The following is an 18,258-nucleotide window of genomic DNA, read 5'->3' as shown; positions in this document are numbered from 1 at the left end:
CGTCTTCGCGTGTCTAAACTGTGCCTCAGAAGCAGAGTTTTTCCATCCACGTTTTTCTATGCGGTCTGCATGTGTTCCCGGCAGGAAATATCATCTTTTTCCGTGTAAGCGGGGGGTTTTCTATGTGTGTGAACCACTTTCCGGAGAGTCACAAGGTGCCTAAGATGCCCCTGGTACTTCTGAATGTCGGTCTCTGCCAGCTAATACGGAGCACATCACGGCGCGCATGTCCGAACCGTGGCGAGCCTCCGTTTCTGCGTTTTTTCGTGGCAGGGTTCGTGGAGGTCTGTTTGCCCATTTCCGATGTTTCCAGAGTAGTCTACTTCAAGCGATCTTTTTAGGGAGTTTTGTAGGGGACTTTTCTCCATTTTTTTTCAAGAACAAAGCGCCATCTGAGCATTGTCCGCGTTTTGGATTTTTTCGGTATGCGTTGTGCGCAGTGATTTGTAGTTCCTCTCATCGAAAGTGTGCCTCGCGGAAGAGACTGTAAAACTATTGGCCTCATCGACGCTACATGCGCGCAGAAATCATGAGCTTTTTCTCGAACGCATATCGCGAGCAGTACTCGTAGCTCAATCCATTTCCTTTTCGAGACGCCCCCGGCGCCAGGGGACAAGGATCAACCGACAGGGTCGCACCTGAATTTTTCAGCCACGGGTGTCTCTGCTCCCTAGTTTTTGCCAGACGTGCGTAGTAGCTACCGATGCAGTCTATTTCAGGAAGCCGTTCGCCAGCTGCGCGACCCTGCGGTTGACTTAGCGTAGTACACGTAGCGAATGCAGGCGAATAAAGCATGTCAGGTTTGTCGAGACCGCTGATAGCCATTCGGAGATCCTACGAACCTAATCGTCCGCCGAGGCAGTTCGTGCCCCGGCGCACAACAGAGTGGAGACTCCCTGCGTCACTGCAGTAGTCCGGTAAAGTCGAGAATTGCGGCGATATTGTAGGAGAGTCTTCAACTTGTGTGTATTTGATCGCCTGCCGTTCTTCGGGCGGCGCAGGGAGCAGTACACTGAGCGACAGACGCGAGTTTGCCGAGTTCTCAGGGTTTAACCTTTACAACTCTGGTGCATCGTTTACCAGTGAGCTCAGCGGTGCGGCATGCGGAGGCAACGCGAAAAGTGAAATTTTCCGTATTATCCGACATGCTGGACGCATCTCACAGCACGAGCAGTTTCTCTGGCTCGCGTGTATACCGAACTCGATGCCCCGAATACCATGTTACTCGGTTTGATTTTCCTACAAACGGGGTGCACTCGAGTTGGAGCTGAAAACGCCCTGTGCAACTATCTGTCGGGGCTAGTGTGCCGATAAGTGCCACGTCCGCTTGGAGTCGAAGCCGTCGACGATGTAACACAGCTCTCTAACGACTTCAGTTCCTCGGAGCGCAGCGTGATCCTCCTAGTCACCTCAACGAACGGGGGGATCGGGAGGGGGGACTGTGCGCATCTTCATTCGTCAGCAGTACGCCGGCCGTCTCCAGTCGTTTGCCCTGTGGAGGCAGTCTCAAGCGATCTAAAGCAGCTCTCCAGGTGCGCATTGAGAGGCTTAAGCAGCTTCCGCGAAACCTGCAGGCGCCTCTGGTGCGCATCAGACGCGGTACACCCAACACACGCAGCATGAGTTCATACGCAGTGGGGGGTTAGTCCCCCCCTACACCTTCTAAGAAAACCACGCCAGATGAAAGTCGTTGTCATCAGCACGTCATATAGTCCCGGTAAAGGGAAGTTTCACGTTCCACAACCCCTATAGCAAAGCAGACGCGTAACAGAGTTCGATCGAATACGGCAGCCGGGCTACAGAGCGCGGAACTGCTGTGGTCGGGATCCGGTGGCGCAGTACTGCTTGGTATGTATCATTGCGACAGGATTGTCGGGTACATCCGATCTCGGTGCATGTATTTAATCGCAGGCCGTTTCCGTGTTGTACTTCACCTGAAAAGAAGACTGACTTCCACGATAGGCCGGGGCGTCCCGGAGCAAGACTTTGACGTGACCCTCAATCGCCGATAGGGCTTTGTTAGCGAAAGTGCCTACTGTGTCCATGTAGTTTGTAGAGTTTTCGTGGGGCACCTGAAGCGCACGACGCTGACACTCCGGCATGCTGTCCAGTGGAAGGATAAATCGTTCATTCCGCAGAGTTCGCCCATTCTCTTTCGTGCGGCACAACATCTACGCACGACGAAAAGGGCAGTCGATCATAGTCATGTCTGCAGCATTCGCTGTATTCGGGGTGTGTTCCAGGAAGCTACGGCGACCCCAGGTGCTCCAATTAATTTAGAAAGTACAGAGGGCCACTTATAGAATGGGAAAAAGCGATTCTAGTGGGACGCCACGTTAGCTGAGCAAGTACCCAACATCAGCAATTATATCGTGGCCACGCTTTGGCTCTTTCTGCGAACGGCAAAGTACAGCAGCTGGAAGCGTTTCCAAGCGGAGTCTGGGTCGCGCGTGAGGCGTCATGCTCTGCATCTGAACACACGGGATGGTTGGCGGAGTTACTAGAGTCCCCTCTGTGCACTGCATGTCCTCTAGGCGCTTTCGCCACAGTTCCGTAGTGCTCTGTTTACCTGGCATACGAAAAATATAACCACTCTCTGTGTCTCTGCTACCGAACAAACGCTGTCCGCCTCCTCCATTACTTTGGCTTCCACATGATGACTGAGCTCCGGCTGCGCAGCTGTTCCGCGTGAGGCCGTTGACGCAAAAAGTTTGGTTTTCTGCCGCTTTTCCTTGAGAGATTCTTCCGCACCATCCTTCCCCATACCGGGATGCGTCGAGTGTTCAATATGGACGACTCTGTACGAGCCAAACAGAGACGCTTCTTGAGCTGCCTTGGCGGCATTCTCTGCGTTGCCCCTGCACGCAGGGCCTGCGCGCATGAGTGTTGGCCGGCATCTCAGCAGGGAAAGACTGGTGTGGAACAGAGCATGAATCAGACCTTTGGCAGCAAACGATGGCTTGGGAAAGGATGGCGTCGAGAGGGCGCACAATACGTTGCCGCAGTCATCCGTAATCTGCACGTACCAGCCTCCTAATGTTGGAGGCACCGACGTGGAATCTATGAGCGGGTCGGAATGGTGGATTTCGTGGTGCTGATCTGAGTCAGCCCGTAGGATTCGGTGCGGCATTCCGGTCTGGAGGGGGGCGGCCTTCGAATCTACGCAAAAACCACAGAGTATACGCCAATCAAGAGTCAAGCGGTGCACTTCCTGTTGCAGGTGCTTGCCCTCTCACGACTTGCACGGGCAACGCGGGTGTTCGATGGCTTGAAGCCATTCTAAAAAGCCTTTCCTCCTAACTATGTGTATGGCGCATACGCGTCGCGCACCAGCATATTCGGAATACGGACAAGACAGAGTCGACGCCGTTACGGCATCCTATGTATGAGGCAACCGTTTTTATTCAGCCGCTATCAATAACAGAAAGCGTGCGCCGCTTGCTCGCAGGAGCCATCAACGGCACGAGAAGCATCCTGCCATGATTTGTCCAGATTGTGTGGTCCGTGAGAGACCCTCCTTCCAGTAGAGTCAAAAACTAACAAGCATACGAATAGAGCAGGCCGCGGCCACTAACTGCGGTGCAAGAAATTCAGATTTGGGACAGTCGGAAGTGCACGTCACAGTCCCCGAATGATATCTAGCTCTCGCGCTTCATCCATGCAACAACTAAAACTTTATGCGTCAGGCGATTTAATATGAAACGGGGCGGCTTCTAGGCGTTCGATGCGGAGCGACCCCGACAGAGCAGGTACGCTCTCCCCTCGCCAGAGAACGTGCGAACTGCAAAGTAGGCTCCCGAATGTAACGTGTGAACGCAAGGATTCAACATTAATTTCGTCATATCCTTGTAGACGGTTTGCTGCCTAAACCGGTTGAAGCTCCTTTCGTGGAACTTCTGTACTCGTTCGCACACTCCGGAGAACGGCGAAGCAATGGTGGAAAACCACTGAAGAAGGGAAGCATGTTTCACTCCCGTACAGAGCGGACAGGTAGATGCACGTCATATTTGATGGCTGTGCTGCATTCAGCACATTTAGGGCTGACCTCAAATTAAAAAAACGTGCCGTAGCGGACACCGTCTGCTACGCCATACACAGTCTGTAAACCTGTTTAGCAGCTGCACCCGGAAGCACGAAAAGCGAATTAGGATGTTTCAGGCCTGATGCGCGGTGCGAAGCTATGTAACACGTTTGTGAGGGGCTGACATAACAGGCGCCTACGCGCCATCTCGTGCCACGTTCGCTTCTTGTGGCTCACCGGAGTCTCCACGGCCATGAATAGACCGGCGAACCCAGAAACCCCCCTATGCCGGTGAGAAGAAGGCTAGCAGAGGATATTGTACGACTCTGCTTACACTTCCGGCTAAGGGCAGACGAACCCGAACTCCGAGGACATGCGTGTCGGCGAGCTTGTTGAACTGAGGCACGCGGAAAAAACTCGCAACTGTGCGTGAAGGGGCGGCAGTCTTTCTTTTCATCGTATTCTAATTCCTTAGCTGCTCCACGCAGTCCTGGCAACAGTTTCGCTCGAGTGCAACCAGCGATACTTGCATTCGACGGCTGTGTTTTAGCATGGTAAACTGGCTTAACAGTAAACAGAGCTGGCGTGCTCCTCAAAACGGCGTGGTGCGCTCCTTAGGAGGCCGTCGCCGTCTCGACATAGTCACATGCTCACCAGCATCATTGACTTTTTTCATTGCGCGCATCTAGACTCCAGCGTTCGAGTGCGCAACGGTGTGAAGCAGTTAGCCAGCACAGTCGCTGGGAAGCGCGCACGTTATTGCGACAGGTCGTTCGCATGCGCAGCGAGACACTGTTGGCGTTTTCCCAGCCATGATTGGCCCCGACCTGTCGAGCTGCTAAGGCCTCCTATACTCGCAACCTGCGAGGTTTAGAAGCGGCATCCTTCCTACCTTGTGAGCTTCTCATCCCTATGGCATACCATTCCGAGCTGTATATGGAAGGACGTCTGCTACGTGCGCTTCGTGCGAACTCCCGTGTAGACGCCCGTTCGAGTGTGCTAGAGACCGGCGCTCCACCAGCCGAAATGAATGCATGCCAACCGCATAGCACCACCTGTCTCGCGTCGGTTTTATTCGACTGGTGTTCAAGGTAAAAATGGGCCGCCTAGCAACCCGGCAGCTCGCAATATGTCCATGCAGATGCTGCTTGCCTGCTGCTTAACCACCCTTGCATTGGCAGGGTCACTTCTGCAACGGTGACTCAGCGTCGCGCTTTACGTGGGCACTCGTGTCCAGCACACGACGGGAAGCCTCTGTCACAGCGGCTTTTTTCTGGTTAACTTGACTTCGCTCGCTTGGTGGCGTGCTCCAACTTTTCGAGAGCAGTGAGAGCTGGCGTCTCGTTCTCTCTGATGGCGTATAAGTTGTTCTAACGAAATGAATGCTCTGGCGACGTCCGGCCCCGGGCCCCGGGTAGTCCACACCGGCCGGGCTTTTTCACAAGTACGCAGTGCGACAGGAGGGCATGGGTTCGGAACCTTGACGGAGGGCGCGGGCGATTCTTTCCAAGGGCCGCCGAGAAAACTGCCGTCCGAAGAAGGCAGTCGGGCTCGCCCTCCTCCGGCAGCCAAGGGATCCGTGACATACGTCGGCACAAACGCGGATGGCAGCTGTCTGCTGGTAGGAACGACGGAGGGATTCCTCGTCTGGACTGTCCAGCCACTCAGGTGTGTGTACACCTGCGCCTGCGGCCCAGTCACTTTGGTGGAAATGCTTTTCCGCACCAGTCTAGTTGCGGCAGTCGGTAAGCCTTTCCTTACTGCAGCTTGGCGCAGGCTGCGGGGGGCGCCGAACGATACGCCCCAGGAGGATGCTGCCCGCTATGCGAGGGAACAACGAATAACCACGACCCTGCTACTTGTGACTCTTTGCTGCCTCACGCAGTCCAGAGAGGATGGCGGCATACTGCATTCACAGAGACTATGGTGTACTTATTATCTCTAGGCGGGCGATCACGACAGTACAGACACACGCTGTTTACAGAATGCACAAGAGCCCATTCAGGGCAGCGTAGTCGTCTTGGCGTCTTTCGCAGCTTGCTTCGGCTTTTCGTGGGTTTGTCAGTTTCGTGGTTCTTCCTTTATCTCATACATGTTTCCAGTCCCCACCTGTCATGAACTGCCTCCCCGTGAATCTGCTAGCTGTTAACAATGGCACAGCTCTTGGTACTGCCAGTGCCTCTTTATTACAAGTTTCACACTAGATCAAAAGAAGTCTAAGATCGCGGCACGTTATTGCGGGGACGCTGGCGCTACGTCGTCTTGCGCTGCCTCTATTCTGTATACCTGCCTGTGCCCGTCGAAGGTGCCACTGTCGGCTAGTGGCCGTCTGTACCCGTAATCGACTGGTTGACGCTGTCACGCACTGCCCATTCCTGTTCCTACCTGTATCATCCTTGTTTCCTTATTGTGCTACGTTTCTCGCAGGAAGCGGCCTTTCACCGACTTCGAGTCGTCGCCTCTTGACCCTTTTCAACTGCCGCGTCCCGCCGCCTTCAGCATCTCCTTCTGCGGCGTGCTCGGTGTGTGTGCATACAGCCGATGGGTGCAGCGTGGGTATGGAGGCGGTGAAGGCTTCACTCGTTCTCCCTGACGCGATTGCGGCCGTGCGGCTGACCCCGGAGCGTTTGGTGGCCTGTCTGCATCGCGAGATCCATGTGTTTGCCCTACAGAACCTCTCTGTCTTACACATCATTCAGCGAGATCAGCTTTTTGCTGTGGAGCCCTACCCGGCGCCGCACCTCCAGCGGCGGTCGCCAGCTGAGAAGGCCGTCGACTTCCTTCGTCCGGCCGCGCTGGCGACCAAAGTCCTGGCGGAGACAGTCGCCCAGGCCGTGGCGTCGGTAGAGACCACGGAAGGCTACTACGGAAAGCTGTCGAGGGAGGAACAGGAGGAGGAAGACGACGACGAATGCGACGCGGTTTTCAGCCTCGATGCGTGCGACCCCTACCTCCGGCAGCGAGACAGGATATCGAGCGGCGACGGTGAGCTGTCTGCCAGGCGACGCGCAGCAGCGGCCGCGGGCGACGAGCGAGCCGAGGAAAAGCTGAGAAGGAGGCGAGCCACTGAAGCTGCCACCGAGGCCGCAGGATGGCGAAAAGGGCAAGGAGGAGACGGTGTTTGCGCGGTCTGCTGGACGCCACAACGGAGCTTTTTGGCCGTTCCAGGAGTCAAAGGGCGGTAAGAGAGCGATTCTAAGGAGTCCGGAGTCCCTAGTCCTTACAAGTTCGACATCCACGCACACGCCGGTTGCCATGGGAGTCGAAACCTGGGGCCTGTGGCTCCAATCTGCTTAGTTTGGTGGTCAACGCAGGCAGCCCGGTGTCAGTAGTGAGACGGCCCAAATCTTGTTTCATAGCACGACGTTGCGAACTTTATGTGCGACTATGTGGCCTATGTCTGGGCACGTATACACCTTCGTGACCGCGCGCAAATGTATCTCTTTCGGCGTTGAGTTGCGCGTCAACAGCTGCCAGCACTATACCGCGCCAGGCGCGCGGCTTCAGTGTTGCGGCCTCGGGTTTCGGTCTCTGTGGGCTAGTGTGTGTCTCGACGCTTAAGAAGTCGGGGCGCAGAGCGAGGGCCGGTCGCTGCGCCTCGCACTCTGTTCATCGCGCGTTGCCATCTGTCGTCTGCTGTCTCTTGCCAGTGCACCGCGAGCCGTGGGCTGCGCGGCTCCTCTGCGCTTCGACGCGACGACGAGACTGCCTTCAGTGTCACGTTCGTTTACCGCCTCAGGCGCGGACGTCGCGCCGACGCCTTTCTCCTCGCTCTCGTCTTCCCCCGGCGTTGTCTTCCTCTTTGACCTTGCGTCCCTGCGCTGCCTCGGGTGGCGCACTGCGCACGCGCATCGGCTCACGGCGATGAACTTTCACCACGCAGGCACGCGACTTGCGACACTTTCCTCGCGGGTAAGCTCTTAGAGGAATCTTCGATGAGTGATGGTGTGCAGAGGCGCAGAACGCCGACTCTCGACAGCTACGTGGTGTCGAGGATTTCGCATCGGTTTCGGATGGGATTACTTTTAACACCGCATAATATGTTTAAAGGTACCATTGAGGTGTGCTTTGCGGCCAGGGCTGCGCCGCCGCGAGGGAGGAGATAAAAGCTCTAGTTGCGCGTGAAAGCCGCATGCAGGTGGCGCACGCTTTCGCTTGTCACCATGGATGTATACAAATTCATGTGTGTGAAAAAGAAAGATGACGCGAAGACAACCTACGAGCGCAAAAGGCTCGTCCGTTCAAGCGTGCGATGATCGTAACAATTTGGGCCGTGCTGCAGATCTCCATTGTGAGTGGGGTGGCTGTCTCTTCTCTGCGATGCACGACCTCGCAGTCTGCGTGCTCCTTTTTACCGGCTCCTCTTTGCTGTCTACGGGCCTTGTGGCGCCTTCGCTACCATGTTGTGCGTACCCGCCTGAAGCCACTCGCCCTCATCTCCCGGTTGGTCTTTGCTCCTTTCTGGGTCTTGTCGCGCGCGAACCTTTCCTTTAGGCGACTCTCGCGCGGGTTTTCTCCGTGCCCGACTTGACTGCGATTGCGACGCTGCGCCTGAGCCGGCCGTCGCCTGAATGCCCGCTGTCGCTGCCGCCAAAGAAGATTCCCCGTGCTTCTGTTCCTCGGCGTCGAACTGGCAGGCGGCGCATCGAGTACACGGTTGCATCGCTCTCGCTGTCTCTGCCTTCTTCGTCTGGGTCGTCGCCGCCGGCTTCGCCTAGCGCAGATGGCGCCGAATCCACTCTTTCTGCCGCCGCAGCCTGCAGCCATGGGGGCTCGGGTGACCCCGTTCCTCTCGAAGAGAAAGGCGACGGAGGTCGCGGCTTCGCGTCCCGTCCAGTTCCTTCTCCTCCTTCACCGAGGCCCGCGGCAGTGTGTGGAGAGTCGGGGTATGCGACGCCTCTGAGTGCCCGTCGCGCGTCGCCTGGAGACCCTCTCCGCGCATCTGCGGCGACCTCGCCGTGCGCGCCGTTCTCTCCTTGTCTGCCCTCGTCCTCCACTCCGCCCACCTCTGCTTTCTCTTCTTCTTCTCGCTCTCATCCTTCTGTTTCCGATGTGGCCTGTGGCAGCCGCGCGGAGGCCCGCTTTTGCTACGCTCCTTCCACCGGGGCCCCGCCGCCCAGCAACAACCGCCACGCGACCTCAGCCGCGTCGCCCTCCGCGCCCCCGTCGGCGGCCTCCGCGACCAGGGCAGACAAACTGCGGAGGAAGAAGGAGCGCGAGGAGAGTCGCCGCGCGCTGCTCCGCGTCATGTCCTCTTCTCACAGACTGGAGAAGCAGAAAAGCGAGGAGCTCAAAGGACCCGCACCGTCGCCGGCTGAGGCGCCGCAGCTGCAGAGGGCAGGGGACAAGACGACCGCAGCGCCGCAGGCGCCCGCTGCACTCACAGACAGGAGGAAGAGTGGACACGCACCTGGCGAAGATGCCGTAAACGCGGCAGGGCGCGACCCGACGTTTAGCGCGGCCTCTTCTGCTGTGCAGGCGTCACGGGATGAGGCGAGCGATGCGGGGGCGCAGCATGCGAGGCCGACAGACTGGAAGTGTTCAGGAGCCAAGGGAGGAAGCCAGGAAGAAGGAACGGGCGAGATGGCAGACGCGACCCCACGGCCTTCGAGATGCGGAGGTGGTAGCGCAGCAGAAGAAGCAGAGGCAGCGGAGCAGGCCGCCCCGCCAAGAAGACGCCCCGAAGGAGGAGACAGGCAAGGCGACAACGACCGCGAGCACACGGGGGGAGCACTCCTCTCAGAGGTGCGCGGAGAAGATGAATTCTCTTCTCCCTTCGTCACGCCGCGAGGCCAGCTGAGCCCGGACAGCATTTTGTCGCCTTCGCCGAGCACGGCCGCCATACTCGACGCAGGGTTGGCATCTGCTCTCCCGACACACGAGCGGGATACTCTCGCGCTTCTGCTTCCCGCAAACGTGTCTCCTTCGTCTCCCTGCTCGCACTTGTCTGTCGCGCTTGCCCCGCTGGCGGAGCCTTCGCTTTGTTCTCTCTCGCCACCGCCGCCTGCGTGTGCTTCTTCGGTAAGTCCACTGCCCTCCTTCGCCCCCACTCTTTGTGTGTCTGCTGCCGTATGCGATGAATCGACGATGCTTGGGGGGGCCCGCGGTGCGTGGAGCAGACGGGCGAGGCCTGGGCTTCGAAGCCCCTCGCGAAAACGACAGACGTCCCAGAGGCGTCTTCCGCGCTCTCCGCGCCTCCGCTTTCGCTCTTTGGATGCCAGTCCCCGTCGGCGTTCATTTTCCCGCCGTCGCCTCTCCTCGCACACTCGCGTTCGTTCTCCGCGTCGCCGCCGCAGGCCACGGACCCCGCGCCGTTCAGGGCAAGGGCTGGCATCTGGCCCCAGGAAGCCTCTGCTTCCGCCTCGCCCGCAGGCGCGGTCCCGCTCACTCGCCGCGGCAGCTTCCCTTTCTGTCGGAACTCGTCAACCGCTGCGGCGGCAGGCGACCGCGCGGACGAAGCGCCGCCGGAGTTGGCGCCTCCTGCGCAAAGTTCGCCCCCATCCTTTAGCCGCTCTCGCGCCTCGCCTGGCGAGCGCCTGCTGGCGTGTTCACTTCTCTCAGTCCATCCCTTCCTGCCGTTTGCGCAGCAGCACCCCGACCAGCGGCTGCCCGCCGGCATCGCGCATACGCGCCAGGCCGCGCCGAGTGCGACGCAGGCGAGTCGGGGCGAAGGCGCGGCGGCCGCAGAAGCCACAGGAGCTGAGGAAGAGGGGCGGAAAGGTGGAGGGCGCGGCGAGAGTTGTCGAGGCGAGGAGGAGGAACGCCGCGCCCACCGCGGCGGCCTTCTCGCCGGGAGCGACGCGCAGCGGGCACCGAGGCAAAGCGGCGGCTTGGAGCCTGAGAACGAGGCGGGGCGCTTCCAGGCACGCGACGCTGGAGCTGAGCAGCAGCAGGCCACTGGGCGCGACGCGCGCACAGGAAGAAAGGCCTGCGCGGCGCCGCGGGCGGGGACGGTGTCGCGCGAGCCTGCAGCAGAGGGCTTGAAGACAGGTCGCCGCGCGAAGGAGGAAGTCGCAGCGGCGGAGGCGCCTTGCTCAGCGCGAGGCGCACGGGGAGCAGAGGCCGGCGGCTCTGGCCCAAAGGCAAAGCAGCTGGCGAACTCCAGCCATCAAAGGGAAGAGGGCGAAGAAGTCTTTCTCGATGCAAACGAAGGGTTGCCGATGCGAGCGCGAGGGCAAGAGCGCAGCGCGGACTCGAAATGCGACGCGAGTGAGTCCCTCGCTTCTCGTGCAGCGCACAGTCAAGAGGCCACTTCCAAACGAGGCGCCAAACCTACCGGTCTTTCCGTCTCGTCGACGTCCCGTGGAGCACGCACGCCCGCCGACTCGCCTTCGACTTGTCAGCTTTCGTCGTCTCGCTCGCGACGGGGCCGATGCCCGCCGCCGGGGTGTTTAGCCACTAGGCAGGAAGCGCGCGACCTGGAAGGCCCCGCAGAAGCGGAAACAGTCCACACGCCGCTTTCCTCCGCCGTCCCGCCAACGCGCTGCGCCCCTTCTTCGACGGAGAGGCCGCCTGCAGGTGCAGCGTCGCCTGCGTCAGGCGCGCGGGGAGCGTTCGGGGTGTCCTCGCCTCGCATGTTGCGTGCGGCCTTTCTGGCGGCTTCGGCCTCGTCGAGCGGTTTTCGATGTGGGAGTGAGGAGAGGAATCCGGTGCAGTGCGGGAGTTTCGAGAACGTTGAGGAAGACGAAAAAAGCTTGGAGGTCGTCTGTGCGCTAGATGCCGAAAGAGTGAGCCGGGAGAATCAGAGTCCCGCCGGCCGCAGGGCTGAGACTCCGCGCGCTGGAGCCGCGAGACTTCGACGCGAACGGACGACCCCCGCGGACCCCCGTGAAACCGACACACAGAGCGCGGCCGCCCAGGGCGGGGAGACTTCAGACTCCGAAGACTGCAGTTGCGTTCGTGCTCGGGGTGTTGGGCGCGATGGTCACGAAGAAGCCGAGGAGAGTCGATCCCCCCGAGGAGTCACCGGCAGATGCTTGAGCGCAGAGGGCGGTCGTAAGGCAGATCAACGGGGAAGGGCGCCAGGCCGCGGCGTGACGCGGCGCGGCGGAGGAAGCAGCAAACGAGAGAATTCACAGGCGGGCGCACACGCAGAGATCAGTGAGTACACGGTTGTTTCTTCGCCTGAAAAAGGACAACACAGGAGCCGCGGCCGAGGCAGGCAGGACGGTTCCGCGCGGGCGCGCTCTCAAAAATCGTCCACGAAACCTCTCCCGCGTGCCGGCCTTTCATTCTCTGCGCCTCAAGAATGCGCCAGCGACCACGGAGACGAAGACTTTGCCTTCGTAGGGAGCACCTCACCAGTTGCTCTCAACGATCTCTCGGCGTCTGCCTCGAGGTGCGCGCGGGCGCGGAGCTCGGGAGCAGAGGGCACTGCGGCCCGGCATGGGGCGGAGACACAGGACAACGATGTCGAAAAGAGAGACACCTGCGGCCGGAGAGCTGGTAATGCATCCGCGGCAGTTGCCTGCCTGGAGGACGGCTTCGGCGCATGCGTTAGCGCGGAAAGTGAAAGCGGGTCGCGGGCCGGGTCGCCTTTTTCTTGTCAAGATCGTGATGCCCTCGAGCAGCTGCTGGGAAGCGGCGCGAACGAAGGGCTAGGCGATTCGCAAGCGGCTTTCGACTGCTGCGATTTGGCGCAGTCCCCCTCGATGGAGGCGACAGTCGAGGAAGGAGCCCTCCCGGCGTCCGCGTCCGCGTGCTCCTCCACGCCTTCTCTCCCCAGCCCCGCGGCGCGTCCGGATGAGCACGGCAGCGCTGCGTGCGCCTCACACTCTCTGTCCTCGACCTCTGTGGCTTTATCTGTGTCTTCACTCTCGGCGCCACGTTCGTCGCGGGCCTCGAGTGCGTCGGGCTTCTCCGCCACGTCTGCGGGCGCTTCTGCGGCGACCGCGCAGGTGCCGCGCCCTCGAGGCCTGCAGGGTGCTGAACAGGGCGGGCTCCAGCGACAGCGGGGAGGCGCGCAGCTCGAGCCGGGGGCCTTCTGCTTCGTTTCCGCCAGCGGCGAAGACGACGCCCAGGAGGCGGGCGGCTCTCTCGAGCTTCCGACTGCTGGCGTGCCTATGCAGGAGCAGGCTGCGGCCGCGGGAAGCGCCCAGGTCGAGCGCGCCGACGACGTCTGCGGAGGCAGCGGAGACGCGCCTCCAGTGGGGGCAGCAGCCTGCGGAGGCGTAGGCGCTCGAAGCGGCCTCCTCGGGGTTCGCAGTGCAGAGCCTGGTGCGCTCGACAGGGCGCTTGTCTGCGGAGAAGAGAAGAGAGAAGAGGGGCCCCCCGCGGAAGCCGCGACCGGGCGCGAGGGCGGAGAAGTAGATGAGTGGATGGTTCTGAAAAGGGGCTCGCGGAGCGAACGGGAGAAGGCGAAGCGCGAATACGAGCAATGGTGGGGTGTCATGGCCGCGCCGCCGCCCCCCGCGGAGGTGCCGCGCCCTCCGCCGGCGAACCTCGAGCCCGAAGTCCACGCCTACGGAGGCGTGTACCGGCGTCGCGTAGTCGAGGGAAGGCCCATGAGGAGGCGCACTCGCGCCGTGCCGCGAGCGAGCTGCGGCGGCTCGCCCGCGGCTGAGACCCGGTGCTCCCCTCCCTCAGAAGAGAGGCAGCCCGCGACGGCGGATATGCACGCGCCTGGCGGGGAGCAGCGCCGAGGTGAGGGAGGAGCAGCGGACGGAGAGGACGAAGAAGCTGCAGAGGACGCCGCGGTGAGGAGAGGCGGGGGACGCCCCCGTAGGTGCTCCAAGTGCCGCAGACAAGTCCCCATTCTCCTCAGCCAAGAAGACTGCCTAGCCGCGGCGATCGCGTACGAGAGAGGCCGAGGCCCGCAACTGCCTCACGTCGCGTTCAATGAGGAGGGCACGATGCTCTCCGCGACAGGTGAGACCGGGGGCCGAATTGGATGGCAGGGATTACGAGAAGGATGGCTGCATTAGATCCTGAAAGTCCTTGTTTGCCAGACGCAAGTTCGCTGCTGCTTTTCATGACCCTCGTGTTGAGGGCATTCAGCGTAGGGGTATCCTGCGAATAGTGTAGTGGCGCAGCTCTGGGATCTCTAGACTCGTTTGTTGAAGCCTTGATAGGGACGGCGGCTGGTTCGGCGTTCGCCTTAGGCCGTCCAGGCCTGTTTTAGTTACGTGGTGCATTAATCAGTTTTCTTGGTTGTAGGCTGCTCCCTTCGAGGCGCCGCTCTGTCAGCGCGTAGAAGGCGGGTCTCGCGCCTCAGGTGGCGGCTGCGGCCTCGCGTTGAGGTGATGAAAGTGTGTCACTGTGACGTGTGTGTGTTTTGCACTTTTTTTCGCTCTCTCAGGCGGCGACGGATCTGTGTATGTCTTCGCGCTGCCGCCCGTCGCCTCTGGAGTCTCTTCGCCGCCATCCGCGCCCGGGCTGTCTATGCCAGAAGACCAGCCTCCGCTTCCTGTCTCCACTGGGAGTGGGGCTAGCCAAACACGAAGCTCATCGAGTTCGCTGTCGACTGGCGCAGCGCGCTTCGCGGGCGCCGGTGAAGACTCACGCTTGCGCGCCCTCGCCTTGCAGGCGCTTCTTGGGCGTGCGTCTTTCGCAGAGGGTGGCGCGCAGGCGGCAGCATCCGCTCCCCTGCTTGCCTCGCTGCGTTCAACGTCTTCGCTGTTTCTGCATGTGCAGCGAAGCGGCGCATCCGCAGAGGCGGAGGGACCAAAGGAAGACGAGTCGCAGACGAAGGCCTCGCTCTCCTCATCGATCGGGGACTACGCAACGGTGAGACAAAATGATGCGCCATCGACGCTTTGGGCGTAGTGTTTAGGATTTAGGCTTTATAGTGCCTTCGCGGAAGCGGAGAAGCTTTTTCTCGATCTTGTCTGGATGCTTCATGGGCGAACGATGGGCGCAACGAGAGGAACGGCAGATGCAGAGGCGACGAGGGAGAGAATGCGAAACGAGGGCACACGTCATGGCTGATGGGGGTCTCGAGAGCGGAGGGCGAAGGATGATTATGCATGGGGTCAGACGTGATAAAGCGCGCAAGAAACAGTTGTGAAGGCGACAGCGAAGTGCGAAGGCCATGAGGATTGAAACAGGCAAAGAGGCCGGGGAGACGAAGGGAAAAGAAGATGAGACCCTGCGGAAAGAGCGATGGCGAATGCGCCGCAGACGACTCCAGGGAATACATGAGCTGTTTAGTGCCGTGCCTTCTGCCCTCAGTCCGCCGTTTCGTCGCTTCTGTCGTTCTTGCTGCCGGGCAGCGAGAGCCTGGTGAACGCGCAGAGCTGCTACTGCTACCTCCAGCTTCCCTGCTTCAACTACGTGCTGTAAGCCTGGAGAGCCTTTCCAGTCGCGCGAGTCAGTCGCGTGCGGCGGGCGCGGGAGCGTCTAGTCGGGCTGTCTTATTCACTGTCACACGCGAGAGTGGCATGGAGGCGCGGGCACGTATCAATCTGCACACGCACAACCACTTGCTTACCTACTGGACTCGGGGTGCCTGCGGCCACTGCGCGGGGCGAGCGATGATAGTGGAATTTATAATGCAAGGTTGACCTGTGGGATCTTGAAGGCCTTTGTGTACCGGATTTAAGTTGTGTCAATCGCACATGAGAATTCTAGGTTTTCCATGAACTCTATTTGGAAGAAGAGGCTTGATAGTGGCACAGGCCGCTTGGTAGCATTTCGCAATTCATCCGACTGTCTCATGGGACCCTTCGTTGGGTGTGTGTCTGTGCGCAGCTCGCGGCAGTGCGTCGCCGTTGTGCTTCCCTCCGGCGCGGCCTCGCAGCCGCGGCCGCAGGGCCTCGAGAGTAGTAACCCTGGCGTCTCCTCGGGGGCTGACTCAGCGCGCGACGGAAAGATTCAGGTGAGTGACGCGGGTCAACAACCTCAGCGAACAGCCGCTGGGGTCGGTGTGCGAGCCGACCTTCTCTATCTCCCATGAGGATAAAAGCCTCTCCCCTCCATACTACGTTGGCAGTTTTGCTGCGCGCCCTCTTGAGCATGCACTACGGCCTCCGTGGAGGATGCGACACAATCGCGAGAGCCTCGCGCGCCGCAGAGAGCCGCTTGAGCAGACTTCGCTGCGCGTCAAAGGCTGCAGTGAGGACTAGGGAGCGTCCATTTCCCGCTGTGTGCATGCACCTGCAGATTCTTGTCGCGACTTACTCGGGCTGCGCGTATCTCTACGAGTACGGAGCCAGCTACACGCCTCCGCCGTCTCTCTCCGCAGTCGCTCTGCCGTCGCCTGCGGCCCCCGCGTCCTCGTCCGCCGCGGCGGCGGCAGTTTTCCCCCCGCCTCCATCGCCGCCGCTCGCGGCGAAGGTCTCTGAGCTCATAGTTGGCGCGCTGCAGGCGAGGCACAAGTCGGCGCGAGGCTGCGGCGCCAGGTACGTGAGGCAGGAGCCGCGACGAGGCACGAGGCAGTCTATCGAGAGAGACAGAGAGCAGAACGAGAAGAAAGATGACGACTGACGCTCATATTAGGACGCAGCGGAGCAAGCACCGCCTCTGCATACGTCGCTTCTCTTGCCTGCGTAGATCTCTTGGGACAAGAGTTCGGCTATGGTTTAGGGGTTCCACGCCCCCCCCCCCCCCCAGCGCGCAGGGCGCGGAGGCAGAATCACCGCCAGCACGCCGTTAATGAACAAAAGTCTGCATGCAAGCGGATTCTAGTGCCCTAGTCTGCCTATGCAGAAGCATTCACCTGTTGAAAGTTCAGTCGTTCAGTCAGTGTACGTTGTTTCGTCCTTCACTCGGGTGTCGCTGGAAAACGTTTCGCTTTGCGAATGTGCCTTCCGCTCTCAGGCTGCGAGGCGAAGTCCTGCTGCAGAGCTGCGACGCGAGTCTCTTCGATGAAGATGATTCATCAACGTAGTGCGCTTTGTTCCCAGGCGCGCCGCCCCAAAGGGACATACAGATGAATCCATAGAGTGGCGACTCATATCTGCGTATGCTCTCCATCTGCATCCACCTATATATACACATATGCATGTATTTATAGAGATATAGATATATGCGTGGGCATGCCAGGGAGTCCATTTTTTCCGGCTGCGAAAGCTTTTACATTTGGGTTTGATCCGACAGCCTTTCGCGTTTCTGGCATTCTTGCACCTCTTTGTCCGTCGTCGTCTCTCACGTGGAAACATGCACGCGAAGAATTGGTGGGATCGCGATTCTTCAGCTACCAAGCCTGAACTCAAGAAGATTCGTTCACGCATGTGGGTCTCTGTAACACCGCAATCGCTTGTAGAAACCCTCTACGATGACTTCTACTTTGCATATCTCTATGTTTGCGCGTCTCCCTTTCTTTCTGCGTTTCTGCATCGTTGTTAGCGGCCTACGCGGCCCTCGTGAGGCGCGCGGCGTGCCTGTGGCGACTGTGGGGCCTTAGTTGAGAGCTTCTGCCGCCAAAGTGGAACCCCAAAGCGAGGGAAAGACTACACAGAAAACTGCGCTTCTTCCCCGCTCGCGAACTCGCCATCGTGCGTCTTCGCTCTCTCGCGGGGCTGTGCTCATCGCGTGCCTAGACGCTAGACCGCCGACTGACAGTGGTTGCATCTCGCTGTAGTGTCTATTCCTCGGCTGCTTCGTGTCGCGTTTTGTTTTATCTCGCACGCGACTTAACAATCGCCGAGGACGCGTCGCGGAAGTCTCCGTAGGCGCGTCGGCGAGCTTCAAATCGCTGTCAAGTAACCAACCTTGAAGCCCCTCAGCGAGACCGTGCATCGGCGCTCAAATCCCCAAACGTTCGCGAAAAACGGGAGACAGAAATTTTTTACGGAACGCCTCGTTCCATTTTTATCTTCTCACTCCTTGTCTGCGGCCGCTAGTTGACTCCTGTCGCCGGTCGCGTGATGGAGCGACCCCAGAGACAGTCTTTAAAGAGAGTCTTTCTTTCTTTCTCCCGCGCGCCCGCCTGCCCCAGTAGTCTTCCACCGTTTAGCATCTCTGATGATCGCATGCGAGCTACAAACGCGTCTGCGATGTCGAAACGCCCACGTGGAGGTTGCGAGAGAGGATTCCGCGTGAAGCCACGCCCTGCAACCCCAGCCTGAGTCTCCAACCTGCCTTGAACCGTGTTTCAGCTTCGCCGCCTGTGTGCGTGGGCATTCCAACTGACGCTGCCGGCCTGAGAGAAAGACTCGCCAGCGCCACGTGGTTCCTCGCTTCTTTCTGCTCGGCATGGAAACGCGCGAGGCTGCAGCTCCTTTGTGAGCTTCTTCTGTTTTTCTCTCTCGTCTAAACCGATGGCAAAACGCAGCGAACGGCAAGCTGTCTCCACGCGT

General features: G+C 59.9%; 1 protein-coding gene across 1 annotated transcript; it reads left to right on the top strand.

Moving 5' to 3' along the window:
• Positions 1-5,399: 5,399 nt before the first annotated feature.
• On the top strand, positions 5,400-16,847 carry BESB_046240 (uncharacterized protein; the record flags this gene model as incomplete). The annotated part of the gene is made up of 10 exons (XM_029363075.1): positions 5,400-5,766; positions 6,449-7,202; positions 7,672-7,933; positions 8,516-10,042; positions 10,141-13,888; positions 14,319-14,746; positions 15,191-15,297; positions 15,710-15,836; positions 16,121-16,359; positions 16,778-16,847. 10 exons carry the CDS (start codon positions 5,400-5,402, stop codon positions 16,845-16,847), a joined length of 7,629 nt encoding a protein of 2,542 aa, XP_029220441.1.
• Positions 16,848-18,258: the final 1,411 nt, after the last annotated feature.

This window comes from Besnoitia besnoiti, chromosome III, assembly GCF_002563875.1.
Source record: "Besnoitia besnoiti strain Bb-Ger1 chromosome III, whole genome shotgun sequence".
NCBI lineage: Eukaryota > Apicomplexa > Conoidasida > Eucoccidiorida > Sarcocystidae > Besnoitia > Besnoitia besnoiti.
This window is presented reverse-complemented; position numbering and strand designations above follow the sequence as displayed.